Raw genomic sequence first — 19,508 nt, 5'->3', positions numbered from 1 at the left:
CACACGCAATTATCTAGACTAGATAAACCTGGATCAAATTAGTGAGATTGCGTGAACTTCAATTACCTTTTATGGAACCACTTTAGCCCCAACTTATTTGTTAAGCTCATTCAAGTCCGGTTTTGGAGTTTAATCCCCGCTTTTCTAAGCGTCTTTTATGGAACAACCCTCTGGTCGGTCAGCTGACTAGCAGGCCATTAGTTTGAAGAACTAATTATTAATGTTAGATATTGATATAGGCCATGTTTCGTTTTTAATTCTGATTTATAAACATAACATCGTGGAAACCACGAGATGAATTCGGCTTATTTTATTAAATCGAAAGCCATATATATAAATATAAATATAAATATAAATAGCTTTCGATTTAATAAAAAAAAAAATATATATATATATATATGAAGAGTTCAGATGCAAAAGCCTCTAAATGCCATCTGAAATTTTCTTATAGAATGATCATTTTTATCAAGCTTGTATATTTAAGTTCAGTAATTTCACTTAAATGACAATTAATAGGTAATCTTCATTGCCATTTAAGTGAAATTATTGAATTTAAATATACGAGCTTGATAAAAATTATCATTCTATAAGAAAATTTCAGATGGCATTTAGAGGCTTTTGCATCTGAACTCTTCATATATATATATATTTTTTTTTTTTTATTATTATTTTTTTTTTTTTACTGTAAAAAACAAAACCAAATGAAAAAATTCTGTTTTTTTTTTAATATTATCGTTTTGGAATATCACAATTACTTATTTATTGTAAAATACAAATAGATGTGAATTAAATATAAATAAATATAAATATATAAATGTTTATACATCTAATATTACTCTAATGGTGGATAGAAAAATAGAAAACGGATAACTTTATACAAGGTATACAAAATATTATCCAGATTATATTTTAATAACTAGAAAAAAAGTTAAAGGGATAATTGACCCAAATTTTTTAATTCTGTCATCATTTACTCAGCCTCAAGTTGTTCTAAATCGATATGAGTTTCTTTCTTCTGTTTGAACACAAAAGAAGATATTTTGAAGAATGTTGGTAACCAGACCGTTGATGAGCCCCATTGACATCCATACCATAGTAGGAAAACAAAATACTATGGGGACCAGAAACCCAGATTTTTTTTTTTTTATCTTCTTTTGTGTTCAACAGAACAAAGAAACTCATACAGTTTTAAAACAACATGAGGGTGAGAAAATGTTCATTTTAATGTATATTCTCTGGCACAGAGATTGTGGTGTCCATGTGCTGATATGTCCGGTAGAGGGCGGTAGAATATTCAGAATCAGCCGGACCGCAACAGCGTGTGAATCACTGTCCCAGACTCCGCACACCTGGCAGAAAACATCCGACTAAAGCTATTCTAACAACATAACAGCGCGTGTTTCGAGGCTAACTTCACTGGTGGGAAATCAATAAACCTCGATTTTTTTATGATTAATATTTATATATAGCTTAAATATTAAAACGCGACATTTCTGTTTTGCACATTCAAATGTTTGCTAAGTTTAGTTTCATGCAAATCTGTTGTGCAAAGCAAGCACAGACAATTTTTCGACGTACACTTAGAATTAGGCATATGTGGGTTAAAGTTAGATGTTAACACTATTTTGACTTCTCATTCTACTATTTTAGCGTTTGTTTTGACTGAAAGTCTGACGTTTACACTTCAAGCTGGATGTGAAAATGAATCCTAGGGATCCCCAAAAGATCATTCTAGACAGCACATGCACCGTCTCTCTGCATGATCGGTGAGATTTAGTTTAGCAAAAATCCTATTGTCGAAATGTTGAAATACATTTGTTTACAGTTCAGCTTGAGAGTCACTATACTATTATGGTGTGCTTTAATTCTCGGTCTTGTTTTGCTCCTCCCTGTAGTTTCACTAGTTTGCTGAAGCTTCAGCCAGCAGATGTGATGGACATCACCTCCGCAGTGAAACAGCAGACTGCAGCCTCGCTGAAGAACCAGCAGCTGGCTCTGGAGATGGCCAACAGACCTTCTGTGCTGGCCGCCCTGCATAATGTATCTGTCGGACACTTTCTGTTTGATAAAATACAAAAATGTCGGAGCTGGTGATCTCTGATGGTAGACTAAATAGTTTCTGTTACTCTTCCTCTCTGCAGAATATAAATAATCAACTCTGCAAAGTGAGTGCGAAGGCAAGGCTCGGCCATCCCTTGGGAACAGGGTGCATGGTGGGATTGCGGGGGCAAATGAGAGGAGGAGGAGTAGGAGGAGGCGACAGAAGAGGACTGGTCAAAGGATTTTACACAAGGAGAAGTGAGTGACAGCGTAAGTGAGAGAGACACACCAGCATGATGTTATATCTCATGTACATGCATGTGTGTGCAGGCATGAGTAGACAGCAAGGTGTAGTCAACACTCTAGGTGTTCAGAGGGGTTGTGGCCAGCAGCAGCAGCAGCGTGGAGGCATAATTAATTTGACTGGAGCAATGAGAACCAGAGGAGGAGGAGCCATTAGAAGGACAGGTGAGAACAAGGACTGTGTCCGAAAGCTTAGGTAGCTGACTCGTTGCCTCGCTTCCCTCTCAGGAAGCATTTGCACACGAAGGTACCTCACGAAAAACAGACAGGCTTCTGAGGCATCGTAAAGGATAATTATGTACAACAAAATTGAGAGAGATGATAATTAAGCAAATATTTAATTACTGTAATAGTAATTTCTAGCTAGAAATGACATCAAAAGTGGAAAAGTTAGTGTAAAATGTACATTTACACCTAAACTGCCCCCCAACTGCAACTTGCCAGATGCCATATTTATTTTTTGCTCAAGTGTCACAGAATATCATAGGCAGCGAAAGATACACTTATTCTGCCTTCAATAATCAAGGTGTCTCAATAGACAGGATGTAACATGAGCATTGAAATCGGACATACTTTGAGCCAGTGATGTCTATCCACCTTATTTTGCTACACGAAAGTAAGCTATTTTCTGTGGACGTGTGAGACTTCTGATTCATTAGCTGCTATAGGTAAATAACAAGAAGAATAACAAAGTGCAGAAAATTGTAAAACTGTTTGCGCTACAAACTAGTGTGATTATAATGACAAAAATACATTCAAATAATATAACAAATAGAAGTTTCAAATTCAAGTTACAAATGACCATGCCTGCTTTTACATTGAAAATAAGGTGGATAATAATACCTGTATCTATTTGCATTCCTATTCATCTCAATGCTTGGCTTTGAAAGTACTGAATTGCAACCTACATGCTATCACCTTTTTGTCTTTTTTGTGTCTGTTATGTGATTAATTACTTTCATGCCGCAGGAAAATAAAATCCTGAAAATGCCATTACTCCATTTTGCGCTGGAATTGTTAATATCAGACAGAAATTATTATTAGGGAATTTGTTAAAGAATGAACTTCAGCAACTCTTTCCTAATGTTTGGATTCTTCAGGAAATGCAGAGCAACAGGTGCCACATCCAGGAACACCACAAGGTTTGGCAAACTTACTAGTTCTTTGGTTTTTTAGATAATATCTATCCAGCATAACCTCTCTGTAACTGGTTAGGCTAATTTCTGATCAGCTAATCAAGCGTTGTTGATGTGTACTGTAAATCTTAAGCAAATTCTTCTGATTTACATAAAGATGTCAGAAGCAATTTCCTGCAGTTGAAAGCCGACAACATTCACTGTTCATTAATATTGCCTGCATATTTGAAACTGTAACTCCATCTGCTTTCTGCTGTTTACATGTTCAGTGCATTCAGTTAGCAACGAACATCGGATAAACAGAAAATATTGCAGCAATTTACCTGGTTATGGAAATACTTAGGACAAATGGGCTCTGTTCCATTTCTTTTCAACTGTTGCAGATAAATTAATTTCTTGATTAATAATTTTTGCTCTGCTCAATAGCTCGAAGTACTAAAAAGCTGCCAGATGGCTGATGTTACTCTCAAAAAGTCATTCTTCTTCACCTCACTGAAGTGGTGCAGTTAGATTCAGTACATGCAAATGTTTTCATTCATAACCTTCCCTCGGCTATAAACACTCATCCTGTGTGCACAGGTGTTGTCAGTTTGACATCTATCAGAGGGCATTCAGGGTGCAGCCGGGCCAAATTCAACATCCATCAGGTTCCTTCTCGGGAACTGTTGGATGAACAACTGGATGAGTACATGTCCATGTCCAAGAGCCGTCTGGACGCAGAGCTGGATGCATATATGGCTCAGGTTGATTTGGAGGACATGGCTTGATGACCTGAGACCAAAATTAAGCTCCACTGCTTTTTCTTTTTTTTTTAACCCTAACTAATGGAGTCTAACTTGCAGATAGACTGTTCTGTTACAGGGTTATTTGTCCTTATTGATTGACTCCAGTAGACCTGAACTTGTACATAGTTACTGCTTCCCTCAGAGCTCTGCTGCTTCGAAACCCCTGACTTCAAGTTTGTTACTCTAATTCAACAATCATTATATTTCCTGTAGTCCTACTGAGCAAGAAAGAATTGAAAGCTTTCCAAAGGCTTGTGCTGCTTTCTAGAAAATCTTGTTTCTGAGAAAATCGTTTCAATAGCACTTTATTTGGTAAACAGTTCCATTGAATACTTGCATTGGATGGACATGAATCACCTCTCAGTTAAAACTTTGCTAGTTCATATTTTATAAGCGGTTTGTAATGAGAAACGCCAACATCCGTTTTTCCATTTTGGTTGTAAACTGTATCAAGATTCATATTAGACAATTACTATGATAGACTTATTTGAGTTATAACTGATCTGAAGGAGATACATGTCAGCCATCTTTTGTTTTTCACAATTGTTTTGTATCATTACAATTTGATCACCATATGCAAAATTGTACACGTATAGATATGTAATATTGGATCATTTGTTACAGCTGGTGATTAAAAAGAGAAAAGTTAACGTAGAACTGTTTAAACCTTCACCTTGTGGTGATAGTTGGTTTTCCTGTTCTTTAATAAAAGAAGTTTGGAAATGGCTGTCTTTGTCTCGGGCTTCGTTTTTCTTTGATTCATTTGTTTATTTTAATTATTATAATTGCTAGTGTACAAAATTCTCTAAAAAGGAAAATAGCAACCCTCCACTCGCATGTCCATGTTTATAACAATTTGCTTTGTGATTTTTCTTGTTCTTTCGCAGCTAAATGAGCCAAATTATTTTGAAAATCCCAGACCAAGGGTAAGTCATTCCTTAAAACACATCTACTGCTATAACTAATATAAAACAATTTCAGTATTGCTTTCTCTCCAATATTCTGTAGTTCCTTCCTGCCATATGCTGTTGAGTAGTGATGGACCAATGACCATAGATTTGTTTGTGCAGTCTCCTGTTGCTGTGGAAACAAATGAGTTGGCCCCTCTTTATAAATCCATTTTTGCCAAACTGTGTCCTTTCATGCTGTCATTTCGCAGATCAGTGCTTTTAAAATAAGAGAACCCGGAGAAAGATGTTTTGAGAATGCTTCAGTTGGATTATGTTTATCCTTTTCCTCATAGTGTGTGGTACTCTAGATTATAGAAGCATCAGATGACTCAACCTCTGAATCCCACTGCACTCGAACCAGTATCCAGAGTTTCTGCCTGGAGGATAAGGGTGTTCTTTAGCACTCTTGTGACTTCACACAGGTCCAGATAAATGGAAGCCCTTATATATTTAGTCTCAAGTGAAAATATGCTGGTGAGGGGGGGAAAAACCCCTATGTTGCACGGGCTAAATTTCTAAGTTAAGTTTTAAGTTTAGTAATGGCCAGGAAATGTAAAAAAATAAAATAAAATAAAAAATCCATAAATGGATTTTAATGAATGATCAGTTCTGTTACACATTCAAAAAAAAAAAAAAAAAGTATATATATATATATGTGTGTGTATGTGTATTTTTAAAAATTTGTTATTAATTTATTAATTTATTTATGACATTTAAATAAAGAAATTGGTGCTTGAAGAAAATCTTGGTAAATGCTAGATGTTTGCCCAGCAGGGGGTGCTAGGTGTTTGTAGTCTTCTGTAATTTAAAGTCCAGAAGGTTTGATTTAAGAAGAAACATCCCACAGTGTGGGAAATTAGTATTTCAGTAGCTATTACATGTTACCATGGTCCACATTGGTGTTGCCAGCAACATCATATATCAGAATCACATGTGTAACTGCAATTTATGAGATACTAGAGCAAAAAGAATGAGTTATGTACAGTTATCCTATATAGAAATCGATTAGTGAAGGATCTGCCTCTACTCGCATCACTGTCAAGAGTCAGGCTCTGAATGTTCGCAGGTGGCCAGACCTTCACTTTCCTTCAAAATTAGGTATTTTTGAGACCAATTTTATTTTTTTATACAAAATTATCTGTATTTTTGAGCCATCACCCCATACCTCTGGTTCTGTCTTTGCCCCCCTTCACACCTTCCAAATTGTTTTAATGCTTCAAGCTGTTAGCTGAAACATTGACTATTTGAAGTGCATGTCAGATAACATCTTTCCTTATCTGTTAGGCATTGTTTAAACATCCAGACACACTGTGGTCCAAATCCAATTTTCTTTGTCAAGCCAGATCTTCTTCTTCAAACCCAAGCTCACCCTGGGGAGGCTGTCTGTGTTCATTCATGGATTAAGAGTAAATGTACTTTTGTGTGATTTATGCTGCAATTGTGCAGAGTTGAAGATTTCAAAGCTTCATTTGTTTTGTTTTTACAGATTCATGGTTCTACAATATTAATTGTTTTCTTGAATTATTAAGCACACATGTTTTACATTGCCACTCTGTGGATCATGAATGGATCATGAAAAGTCAACCGTTTCAGATGACAACAACTTCTGTGCATAAATCCCACCTGCTGCATTTATGACCCTGTTTACCAATTCAGCCAGTTCTCAGTTGGAAACAGGTAAAAGCTATCATGTCAAACCTGTATTGTGTGCTGTGATATGCATTTTTTTTGGCACCATCATGCGTTGGCTCTTAGCAGGAGTCGGTTTGGCTGGTGAGCTGCCACCCATATCCCTTCTTCCCTGATCTCTTATGTCCAGACACTTCAACTGTAATATGCCACTCTGAAGTCCGGAGGAGGGTTGCCATGGCATTCCTGCCAACAGTGCTACATTCAGCAGGAGATGATGTCAGAGATGAAAGTGGCTTGGCAGAATGACGCTAGCTATCTCACTTTTGGCCCCTGTGCTGTGCAAGGTGAGTGAAGACAAATAATCAGGACTAAGATTACATGATCAGGGGCGTCACGTTAGCTTGATTGCCATCATCATCTCCATGGGTTGGTCATTTATAACCCCTTGTTCCATGCTGGTTTTAATAAAACAGCTCCTGTAATATTTTTGTGCTGCTCACTGAGCACAGATTTCATTGTTCGTTTAAGTGTTTTATGAAGTTTGAGACAGCTGTCTCATCAGAGTTTCATTATAATGTACTGACACACAGAGGAGAGGGCTGAGGTTCATCTACGACCACATTATTTTGACAGACTTTCTGGATTAGAATAAAAAATTAATGATGTGGGACTTGTGTAATCGTTTTTTTCCCCCCACATACAGATAAGCACATATCAAGATGATGATGTCATGTCATTGCTTGACTTATTCTCTTCAGTTTGCAACAGCTAAATGTTTTCATATGGCGTCTGAAAGTCTGATTTGCCCACTTAACTTGACTGCTAGTTTAAGCTGTGCTTGTGAAACAAAATACACCTCTTTCTCAGTGTAACCCTTACTGTCAGGACACACCACAATCCTACCTTAAAACCTAACCAATAAGATGACAAATTGGCTATATTGTGTAGCAATGATAACAATTATTTATGCAATCATTTTTTGTTTTTTTTATTCTGTGAAATTGTTACGTTTTACAATATTACATTTTTAGAAATGCCATGCACAAGTTATGTCGACTTATGGCAGTGGCTTCAGAAACAGTGTTTGCGAGGCAAAAAACACAATGGATGTGCACAATTGGTGTGGGCAGCACATCTTAAGAAGGAGGTTAGTTTTTCAGAAAGGCTCTCATAGACAGTCAAACACTGCTGACCATATCAGTGCTGCTGGGAGAAAGATGTGAGAGCTTGCAATCAACTGTAAACTCAACCTTTTTGGGAACACCTACAGGTAAAATTGGCAATTTTCTCCACCTCAGAAAGGTTGCCAATGCTTCCTGGCTTTTAGCTTTACTGGGGCTGAATTCAAAATAGCATGCTATTGCTACACTTACAAATTTTTCTTTATATGGCAGAAAATAGTGAGTGGAGTATGCTAGAATGCCAAGAAGTCATGATTTATCAATAAGTTCACACTACAGATCAGTGGTTCGCATAATATTTAGAACCAACTGAAATCACATGTACACAAAAAAAATTACATGGTCCTGGTGGCCCTAGGAGCAAGTTTTGTCAAAATGAGAGGTTCAACATGATTTTATGTGTAGTTTTGCTATATATATATATGAAGAGTTCAGATGCAAAAGCCTCTAAGTGCCACCTGAAATTTTCTTCTAGAATGATCATTTTTATCAAGCTTATATATTTAAGTTCAGTAATTTCACTTAAATGGCGATGAAAATTACCTATTAATTGTCATTTAAGTGAAATTACTGAACTTAAATACACGAGCTTGATAAAAATGATCATTATAGAAGAAAATTTCAGATGGCACTTAGAGGCTTTTGCATCTGAACTCTTCAAATATAAGTATTTCCAAATTAGTATTTGCGGGCAAGTGGCACACTCATTTAAAAAAAAAAAAATCAGACTCCAGAAACATCAATAAAACTGGGGTTAGAACAACAGTTCATCTTTTGAACCTAGCTGATATTTTGCGCGAGAACTTTTTCTGCACGCATAAATACGGAAACCATACAGAATTATAAGTGAATGAGGCACATGTCCATAGCCTAAATTGAAATAGTGCTTGCAGTGTCAACTGATGATTATTATAACGGTTGTTTGACCTTTTTTCTTTTTTTTTCTTAGACAAAGAGTAAGTGGATACAAGATGTGCATAATGTGCTGAATAAACTTAGGAAAATAAGTGACACATTGTCTTGTTCTCTACGTACCTGATCTCCTCCTCCATCATGCTATAATTGTAAGACCTGAAATTACTCTTTATTTGTTCCTGTGCATAAGTCTGAACACACAGTACTCTGATAGCAGTTGATCACAAAGCCCCCGCTAGCACAGACCTGGTAGTGCAATTCCATGGTAACAGAATAGACTATAATAATTAAATGGTACTGTACTTTTTGATGACTGACATGCTGTAGAGTCTTTCATATGTTTGTGCTAAAGACCGTTTTTACTAATTAAATTTGCACACACAAGTCATGCTGTGTGGAAAAAGGAATACCATTAATTTGCCTTTTTTTGTGTGGCGGATCTGATTAGGGTTCAGACTTTGTGCTGATGAAATTAAAAAGCACAACAGCAAACAAAAAAACAACTAAACAATACTAGATCTATTTGGTTTACACCACTGCATGTAAAACACGTATCTGCGTGTGTGTGTGTGTGTGTGTGTGTGTGTGTGTGTGTGTGTGTGTGTGTGTGTGTGTGTGTGTGTGTGTGTGTGTGTGTGTGTGTGTGTGTGTGTGTGTGTGTGTGTGTGTGTGTGTGTGTGTGTGTGTGTGTGTGTGTGTGTTTATGCACAGTGTTTATACTTTTTATATTTTTTCCTACAAGCAGCTCTGCTCCAAAGTCCCACTAGCTTGTCCAGCTGCTGTTATCTCCTGCTGCTCCCCAGAATGAGAAAAAGAGAGAGAGGAAGAGTGCCGGGAGCTAGTGTCCTGCTTTAGAACCAGCAATGGTTGCATTTTAAGGTGAGTTTACACAATGGCAAAAAAACACAAGAACAGATCTCTGGTGAATGTGTTTGAAACATTTGACAGCTTAATTTTCGGTCAGTTACTGAATCCTGTCTGCTGTGTGCTAGACTGAACAATCTCACTTTCCTTTTTCTGTCTCTCTTTCTGCTTTTCTTAAATAAGGGTTGGAGATAAATATGGAGATAGAGGTTGGAAATGGGAAGGTTGGGAGAGAGAAAGAGATGGAGACGCTATTGTGTTGCATCCTGTTTTGGTAATTCTATCCATCTGACCGTCCCGGGGCTCTCTGAAGGGGGGCAAAGGACAAATCTAGAACTGACTGAATACTGATCTGAGTTCAGTTTGTATCTTTCTTTTTAAACATGTCCTGAATCTAAAGCAGTGTTTCCTAACCTTTTTCATTTTATGTAGCCCCATCTGTAATGCTTACTTACCCCTTCATCAACTTTAACCAGAATTGTTTTTTTTAACTCATTTTTAAATCAGTTAGCAATATCATTCATTTAATTAGTCACATTTAAACATAAAACAAATGATACTGTAAGTGAAACTCAAGTAGCACTTGTATAATAGTATGAGTGTCACCCAATATATACAACTGTAACCCTCTATTGTTTTCTTTAAAATGTTGTAATATTATGTACAATAAATTACACCGCAAAATGTGATTTTTATCAAATTTCTAAATTAATATCTATTTTTTTCATGTTGTATGTTTTAATGTTGTAATGGCTAAATTCACTTGTAGCATTTTAGACGATTAATTCTGGTTTTAGTCTTTTATTTAGATTTTTATCTGCCATTCATTGATTTGATTTTTAACAATTTCAGTGCTTTCCAACTTAAATAGAAACTGAATCATATTAATCTTGATAAATATATATATTTCTCTATAGGTTTAACATTGCAAAACTGCAGTCCTTCCAATTAGTATTTTAAACCTGCTGAAGTATGTTTACTTCTGGTTGGGAATCACTGCCAAAAATAATTATACCACCCTTTAATTTATTTATATGCCACAATGTAAACGAATTACAACAAGAAAAGATGAAAGAGATGTGATTTATAACAACTTAACTGTCTGTGACAGGCATTTCATACTTCAGTGCTTATGACTATAATTTGGACATTCCTTCAAAAAAGCTTAATGGTTGGATTTGAATATAAATGTCAGAATCGTGCTGGAACACCGTGGTGACTGAAAGCTCAAAAATGAATCTCTCATGACACAGACACACACACACACACACACACACACACACACACACACACACACACACACACACACACACACACACACACACACACACACACACACACACACACACACACACACACACACACACACACACACACTGCAGCCTATAGAAACAAAGGAGACACTAGAACCTCCACAGACACAAACCACTGAAGGCGGTTAGTAGAGGTTGAACTCAAAATGTGTGGCGAGCAGATAGAGCTTGTCCTGACCCATAGGGTCAGATCTTGCTGGGCGGCTGGGAACTGCTCTGACCTGCCTCTCGTGAGGGTTACTGATTCCTCTTCAACAAATGACAGTGAGGGGATATCAGTTCACAACAGTGTTTAAACCTTTGCAACATCACTTCTGTGGCCATATCCTCCATCACTTTCAGCCCAGTATTCAGCCGAGTAAGGTCTATCTTTTTGAGTAAAGATATTTCCACACTGTATTTCTCAATAAATCTGTTAACAGTATGTGTAAATTAACATTTGTACAAACTGTTTGGACAAATAATGTACAATAGTATATTTAAAAATGAATATTAACCTGTATTAAATTATGTTAAAAATGGTTGTCGACCATTGAATCTAATTTTATGTAATTGTCATCATGAGATGCTGATTGGCTGATGGCACATTTCATTCATGCAGATTTCACACCAAAACAAAATTGGGCACTGGTAAAAAAAAAAAAAAAAAAAACTGCTTCATTTTAATGATTTATTAACTATATACACTACTAAGATTTTTTAATGTTTTTGAAAGAGGTCTTTTATCTCATCAAGGCTGCATTTATTTGGTCAAAAATATAGTATTGTGAAATATTATTGCAATTTAAAGGAACTATTTTCAATTTTAAAACGTATTCCTGTGATAGCAGAGATTCATTTTCAATAGTACAATCATCATATTTGAATGATTTCTGAAGGATCATGTGACACTGAAGACTGAAATAATGCTGCTGAAAATATAGCTTTGCCATCACAGGAATAAACATTTTAAAATATATTAACATAGAAAACAGTTATTTTAAATTTTAATAATGTTTTGCAATATTACTGTTTTTACCGTATTTTTGATCAAACAAATGCAGCGTTGGTGAGCAGAAGATACTTCTTTCAAAAACATTTAAAAAAAAATCTTATTCCAAACTTCTCTCTTAAAATGTTTACTCTGTGTTTAATGTTAAATCTACTTTTTAAACATTGTCAGTCACTAATTAACAGTCGCTAATGGAAAAATAGTTTTTTTACTTTATTTCGATACCAGCAGGATGTCATGCTAACTAGCCAAACCTTGACCTCTTGTTTCTTATTGGTAATATTCAGCTATGGTTACTTAATGCACGGTAGAAGCTAATGGATTTTGATGCCATTGATTTCCTCTGACTCGAAATTAGAGGAGTGTTTACATGGTTATTTTTTAATAGCTAGGAGCATTTGGAAGTGCTTTCTGACCAAAGGGTGAACCTTTACCCTGCTGAAGCATAGAAGCACATCCCCACACACACACACACACACACACATACTCTTTCACTCACTCTCTCTCTTTCTTCCGGCAGTAACTGCAGCTGAGAGGCATTAATACCCTCAGAACCCTGGAGCATGGCAGAGAATGCAGCTCGACACAGAGATGAGGTGGAGCTCTCTGTGAGGTAATGTGATTTGAGAAAATCACAGCTGCTCTTGGCACTCTGAATGACACAGTCAGGCTGCAGGGATGAGTTTCACAGAGGCAAGGATGTGTTTTGTGCTGTGCTGAGTGGACTGTCACGGGTTTGCACCGCCTCATGTTGAGGAGACCAGAAGACATCATGTATAAAAGGTAAGGTAAGTTTTCTGTTCAGCTTGTTTGAAGTTCTATTGTGTTAGAATTGTGTTTAGTTGACATTTTTTTCCCCCACAAAATATGATTTGTCATAAAATTTAGATCAGTGGTTCTCAACTGGTTTTGCTTCAGGGCTCAGATTTTACCTGACTGATTTTCCTTCAACTCTGGACATGTGACCCACCACAGTGCAAAATCTGGAACTAGAATTTAATGTGGTTGGGTTGTATTTTCTTATACCCTAGCCTTTCGTCTTAGTTAGTTTTCAAGGATGAGGGCAAGTCACTCAACCTGTCCCGTGTTGGCATCTGATTCATTTGGTTAGTTTTTACCAAGTGACAGATGAATTTGTGCCAAAATATCATGAAGTTAGATGCACAACCTATGCTCTGAACAATAGAAATTTGAAGCTATCCATTCCAAAATGCATGATTACATGGTTACTTGCATGTATTATTGCCCTTCAGTGGCGTTTTTCTCTGATTTTTTGCAACCAACCATTTGAGAACAACTGTTACAGATTTTCTATGGGGACTGATTTTAATCTGTTCTTTACAAATGGAGGCATGAAGTGTGTTTTTAGCTGTGATTCAAGATGCATTCAGGTGTTTATCACATTTAGAGTTTATGATGTTTTTAGCTCTTTGTACTGCTTTGTGAATTTTTTACAGTATCTGTTGTTAATTTCTATATATGCTATTACATTTTGAACAATTCTTTTATAAATTAAATTAACATGAATATGTTTTAAACAAACAATGAACATCTATCTATCTATCTATCTATCTATCTATCTATCTATCTATCTATCTATCTATCTATCTATCTATCTATCTATCTATCTATCTATCTATCTATCTATCTATCTATCTATCTATCTATCTATCTATCTATCTATCTATCTATCTATCTATCTATCTATCTATCTATCTCATGCTCAGAATTAATCATAGCCCTGGTAAATATGATTAAAAAAAAATGGCTGTAAAAAATAAATCTGCATCATTTATCCTTTTGATCTTTCATTCAAAAAATTGGCAAAATCCTAACCTTTCATTTAAGTAAAATAATTGAAAGTGGGGGGGAAAATCACATTATAAAATAAATGTTTTTCTCCAAAACACGTTGGCCACAATTATTCATACCCTTTTATTACATACCTTTTTGCAATCTCCTTTTGCCAAGATAACTGCTCTGAGTCTTCTCCTATAATGCCTGATGAGTTTGGAGAACACCTGACCAGAGATCAGAGACCATTCCTCCATACAAAATCTCTCCAGATCCTTCAGATTCCCAGTTCCATGTTGGTGCTTCTTCTCTCCAGTTCACTCCACTCATCAGGTCAGGGAACTGGGACGGTCATGGCAGAAGCTTCATTTTGTGCTCCCTAACACATTTTTGTGTTGATTTTGATGTTTGTTTTGGATCGTTGTCCTGATGGAAAATCCAACCACGGCCCATTATAAGATTTCTAGCAGAAGGCGTCAGGTTTAGATTTTTTATCTGTTGATATTTGATAGAACATTTACATTTATGCACTTGGCAGATGCTTTTATCCAAAGCGACTTACATTGCATTTTCAAGTACACATTTACATTCTTTTCAGTTCTAGAATCCACGATGCCATGTATCTGAATAAGAAGTCCAGGACCTCCAGCAGAAAAATATGCCCACAACATTAAAGATCCAATGGTATATTAAATTGTACACATGGGGTACTTTTTATCCTTGTGTGCACCAAACCCTTCTAGCGTGTTTGCTGCCAAAAAGCTATTTTTTTAGTTTCATCTGACCACAGAACCCTGTGCCGTTTGAAGTTCCAGTCGTGTCTGACAACTGAATATGCCGGAGTTTGTTCTTGGATGAGCGAGGAGCATTTTTCTTGAAAACCTCCCAAACAACATGTGGTGATGTAGGGGTTGTTTGATTTTATTTAAATTTTTTTTATAGGCTTTCTGACCCCAAGACTCAACTAATCTCTGCAATTCTCCATCTGTGATCCTTGGAGAGTCTTTGGCCACTCAAACTTTCCTCCTCATCGTGCATTAAGACAATATAGACACACGTCCTCTTCCTGGCAGATTCGTAACCTCTTTAGTTGATTGGAACTTCTTATTTATTGCCCTGATGGTCAAAATGGGGATTTTCAATTCTTTAGCTATTTTCTTACAGCCACTTTCTATTTTGTGATGCTCAACAATCTTTTGATGCACATCAGAATTATATTCTTTGGTTTTATTCATTGTGATGGATGATTCAGGGAATTTGGCCTTTGTGCTTCCTCATATTTAAACTACTGTGAAACAAGAAGTCATAGCTGGACAATTTCATGTTCCTAGTCACCCTGGAGTGCTAAAAAGGGTAAATATTAATGGGAATATACTTCAGAGATATTTTATTCATAAAAAATTCTAGGGGTATGAATAATTGTGGCCAACATGTTTTGGAGAAAAACATTTATTTCATAATATGATTTCCTCCCCACATTCAATTCTTTTACTTCAATGAAAGGTTAGATTTGTGGAAATTTTTTGAATGAAAGATCAAAAGGATAAACGATGCAGATTTATTTTTTACAGCCATTTTTGATCATATTTACCAGGGGTATGATTAATTCTGAGCACGACACTATATATATATATATATATATATATATTTACCCATATATTAATAAATTGTCAAAATTGTTGTTTGGCGCAAGACCCCCTGAAGTACATTATTTGAAATCTGTCATCTTTGCTCATGGCGATGTTATGGCAAATAATGCTACCTATCAGATTGTGCTGCCAACAGTATATTTTCAGTGTTTTAAGGTTAGGTTTATGGTAGGGGTAGGTATGGATGTTAAGAGCCTCAAACCACATGAATATGATGATGGTAGCACAATCTGATAGGTACAATTTTTTGCTGTCAAATTGTGCTATCTACTGTTTTAACTGGAGGTAGCACAATCTGAGCGGGTATCACAAATCATCAGAAGAGCAGCTCAGTTTTGCAACCAGGTTTTTATGAGCCAATCACCTAAGCTGTACAGAATGTAACAAAATGGCATATGTTGGCTAAAATTAATCTCTTACTAGGTAGAAGCTAGCCAGATTAACCAAACAGCAACACAGACAGGTTGCGTGATATGCTCTCATTTCATCCTTGAAAACTGAGGTGAAAGACTAGGGTAAAATGATCAAGTTTTCTTTAAAATAAGATAAGTACATTTGAAAATATAGGTTATAGACCCATGTGCCTTTCAGACCCAAATATAGAGTGAAACAGCAAAATCTCCTGATATACCTTTCCAATACACTTAAGTACCGTTCTTTCCTTTTTCTCACTCTTTTCTTTTTTTTTTTTTACAAAAGTTTTTGAAGTGTGTCAAAGTACAAAAATCATCATTGGAAACTAAGGTGAAAGAATAAAGTTTTCTTCTCAGATGTGAAAAATAAGATTAGTAAATTTAGGTTAGCAGCTTTTTTGACCCAAATATAGATAGTATGGGTCAGTGAAACTATAGAATCTTAAAAAAAAAACACCTATCAATACATATATATATATAATATATATATATATATTATATATATATATATATATATATATATATATATAATATATATATATATATAATATATATATATATATATATATATATATATATATATATATATATAAAATTTAATCTCATATGATAAACGTGTCTGTGTGTGTGTGGTGTTCCTGATCAGTTGGAAGCGTGAGCTGCAGTGATATGAGTCTGTTGCTCTGGTTCGGTGAAGGCAGAATGTTTCTGCTGCTTTTGCTGCTGCTGTGCTGGGGGACACTGCTGACCTGTGCCAAGACCAGGAGACACCAAGGGTCCCACACACCCGCACACATCCACACTGATGACATCATACTGGCTGTCATTCTGCCTGAACACAATACATCCTACCCCTGGGCATGGCCCCGCGTGGGACCCGCTCTGGACCGCGCCATTACTCAGGTCAATGCCGACCCCACTTTGCTGCCCCGGCACCACCTCCGCCGCATCTTCGCAAACAGCGAGAATAGGGACGGTATCTGCTCCGAGTCCATTGCCCCGCTCATGGCCGTGGACCTGAAATTCGAGTACAACCCGTGGGCCTTCATAGGACCTGGGTGTGACTATACCTCCTCCCCAGTTGGGCTGTTCACTGCTCATTGGGGCGTCCCCATGATCACTGCAGGGGCCCCTGCTGTAGCTTTCCTCCTCATGGAAATGTACACCTCCATCACAAACACGGGCCCCACACACAAGAAACTGGGTGAGTACGCCCTCCACCTCTACAGGCATTTCGGGTGGCACCAACACGCCCTGCTGATGTTCAGTGACACCAAAATGGGCGAAAGGGCATGCTACTTCGCCCTGGAAGGGCTTTACACGGAGATGCATGAAGAAAACATCACAACCATGGATCTGGTATTCGAGGAGAACAAAGGGCCTGTTAACTATTCCGAACTCCTACACAAGATCAAGGATGATGGAAGAGGTGAGTGGCTTGTTTTTTGTTTTGCTTGAACAGTCTGCATCTATTTGGGCATCTGTCCTTTTGTTAATACATTCCCAGTGCTTCTGAGATGTTCTAGATGAGGTCATTTTAAAAATCCACTTAACCTTGATTGCCACGCTGTTTCCATACCAACTGATTCCTAGATGTGACATTAAGGTTAGAAGTCAGTGAAATTCAAATTTGTGACTTACAAATGAGCCCATAATAATTGCAGTGCCACAATGCTGAATTTCAAGAGTGCAACAAGAGTCACACAGATGCCATAACAGGATATAATTGCAAAATAGCAGGGGAAAAAATATGTTTTCTGGTGAAAAGTGTGGGTTTTATTTATTAAATTTTGGTAGGCCCATGCAGAATCTGCATTATAGGTCATACAGGTTTTTAATGACATGAGGCTGAGGTAATGTTCCTTTAAATGCTTACGGAAATGTTGTGATGGTCTCAGTATGTCATTCTTCTACCACCAATGAACATTGAGAGTGAGTGTGAAGGTTCTAATGAGTGACTTTGTGGTATATTTGATGGCATATTTTGTCCCTTGAGCTTGATTTGAGCTGCACTCCGTGATCCAGATTGAAATGTGTACAGACTAACACATTCAGCATATTACACAGAACGCATGACTAAGAGTGAAGGCGAAGGATAGAGAGATGAGTGACAGCAGGAACAGTTTAGAGTATGATGTCATTGTTAATTTGCTGATTCTCCATGCTTTTCTCAACCATGATTAAACTACTCAGAATGATGTATGTAACAGTAATCTACTGAATTGTTTTTTCCATTCTCCCAAACAATATGCTTGATTCAGGCCAGACTCAAACCTAAGTCTCCTATGAGCGCCACAGCTCAATATGTCAACAACAGGAGAATCCGTTTTATAGTAACAGTGATGTAGTGCATCACAAAATGTAGCTCATATAGTCAATGTTTTGACTTTGGCATCAGATTAGTTCTTCCGGAAAGGGGAACTCAGGAAACCTGTATCTATAAGTTTTTAATGGGTAAAATGTACTTTAAACCTTTTTTCAGGTCCCAAAGGGGTAAGAAAATGTCAACTGAACAACATTTATTAACAGAGGTTATGACCCCTGTGAGCATGCAATAAATTTTAGCACACACTATCTGATCTGTTGGCATTTCCTGCAAAAACAGATTTTGTATTCATTGTGTGTTCATTCAGTCTTTCTAACTGGAAGATTGTAATGGTTCGTCATTAGTCACTGGATGCTCTGTTGAGTCACTCAATGAACAGCTGGTGAGAAATGTAATGTTGTACTAACACATAAAAAGTCAGATGAATGAAGCAATGGATGATGTCTCAGGTGGGGGCTGTGGCTGCGTGTATGGTTTTTAAAACCTTTGAAGTCTTTGACTGACAAAAGCCTGGGCAATCGCAAAAGGGGTCAGTTCAGAGTCAGTGTCAGAATAAATGTTGTATTTCAGTGAGTATTAAGTACAAACTCTTAATAGCATCATCCACTGGTACAATCTGTTATGAGTTATCAGTTTTATTATTAGATATTAGATAGTTTTCTATTTATTGTATTCTATATATATGTGTGTGTGTGTGTTTTGCCCTTTTTTTACATTATTTGTTTTATTTGTTTTTTCTTTTCCTTTTTTCCCCCTTATTGCCTATATATATATCCTCATCTAATTCTCACTTAAATTAATCTTTAAAACACTTAATAGTTCAATAATCTCAAGCAAATATATATATATATATATATATATTTTTTTTTTATCTATTTCTCATACTGTACAGTTAATGTTGTGTTGCCTAAATTCACTTGTAGTTATTTTTTTTATTATTTTTTTTATAGTATAGTATTAGCCATTTATTGGTTATCAGCCATAACATAATTTTTTTTTACTTCGTTTCGGACAGAATTGTAATTTCGGTGTCTTTCCTAAATGAGGATTTGGCGATATAATGGCATAGGGAATGTTTTGTGGATGCAGAAATGTTTTGGGGTCTCTCTAACTGATTAACATGTAGCGAATACCTGTGGAGCCGTAACCTTTTACGTAGATCTCGGAAGAGCTGAAATGCTCTTCCTCACCTCCTGCCTCTTTCCTCTCAACTCTC

The 19,508-nt window shown here is 36.5% G+C and overlaps 2 protein-coding genes across 5 annotated transcripts in view; both read left to right on the top strand.

Annotated features, from left to right (window-relative positions):
• The first annotated feature begins 1,341 nt into the window (after window positions 1-1,341).
• Window positions 1,342-5,049, top strand: chtopb (chromatin target of PRMT1b). 2 transcript variants are annotated; one of them, XM_082149616.1, is made up of 7 exons: window positions 1,342-1,419; window positions 1,651-1,766; window positions 1,896-2,040; window positions 2,142-2,298; window positions 2,371-2,508; window positions 3,444-3,485; window positions 4,059-5,049. In XM_082149616.1, exons 2-7 carry the CDS (start codon window positions 1,702-1,704, stop codon window positions 4,244-4,246), a joined length of 735 nt encoding a protein of 244 aa, XP_082005742.1. In that variant the 5' UTR covers window positions 1,342-1,419; window positions 1,651-1,701; the 3' UTR covers window positions 4,247-5,049. The 2 variants fall into 2 exon arrangements, with proteins under 2 accessions (XP_082005742.1, XP_082005743.1); XM_082149617.1 differs by lacking the exon at window positions 3,444-3,485.
• A 7,517-nt stretch (window positions 5,050-12,566) lies between these two features.
• The window catches only part of npr1b (natriuretic peptide receptor 1b), a 49,872-nt gene continuing 42,930 nt past the window's right edge, over window positions 12,567-19,508 (top strand). For 2 of the 3 annotated variants that reach the window (XR_014200648.1, XM_082149794.1), the window contains exons 1-2: window positions 12,567-12,893; window positions 16,613-17,395. Coding sequence is in view for 2 of the 3 variants with exons in the window: in XM_082149794.1 (XP_082005920.1) it covers window positions 16,636-17,395 (760 nt within the window). In the remaining variant the exon portion in view is untranslated. Of the gene's footprint in view, window positions 12,899-16,612; window positions 17,396-19,508 lie in introns of all 3 variants that reach the window. The other variant, XM_082149795.1, reaches the window with a different exon arrangement.

This window comes from Leuciscus leuciscus, assembly GCF_965113295.1.
Source record: "Leuciscus leuciscus genome assembly, chromosome: 20".
Taxonomy (NCBI): domain Eukaryota; kingdom Metazoa; phylum Chordata; class Actinopteri; order Cypriniformes; family Leuciscidae; genus Leuciscus; species Leuciscus leuciscus.
The sequence above is the reverse complement of the archived record's forward strand: the minus strand, read 5'-3'. Positions and strand labels throughout refer to the sequence as shown.

Bases quoted from the DNA above. Each gene is read 5' to 3' on its own strand.
- chtopb (XM_082149616.1), top strand. From the start codon at position 1,702: ATGAATCCTAGGGATCCCCAAAAGATCATTCTAGACAGCACATGCACC. The intron at 2,041-2,141 runs GTATCTGTCGGA...TCCTCTCTGCAG, and splicing joins TGCTGGCCGCCCTGCATAAT to AATATAAATAATCAACTCTG. The intron at 2,299-2,370 runs GTGAGTGACAGC...ATGTGTGTGCAG, and splicing joins AGGATTTTACACAAGGAGAA to GCATGAGTAGACAGCAAGGT.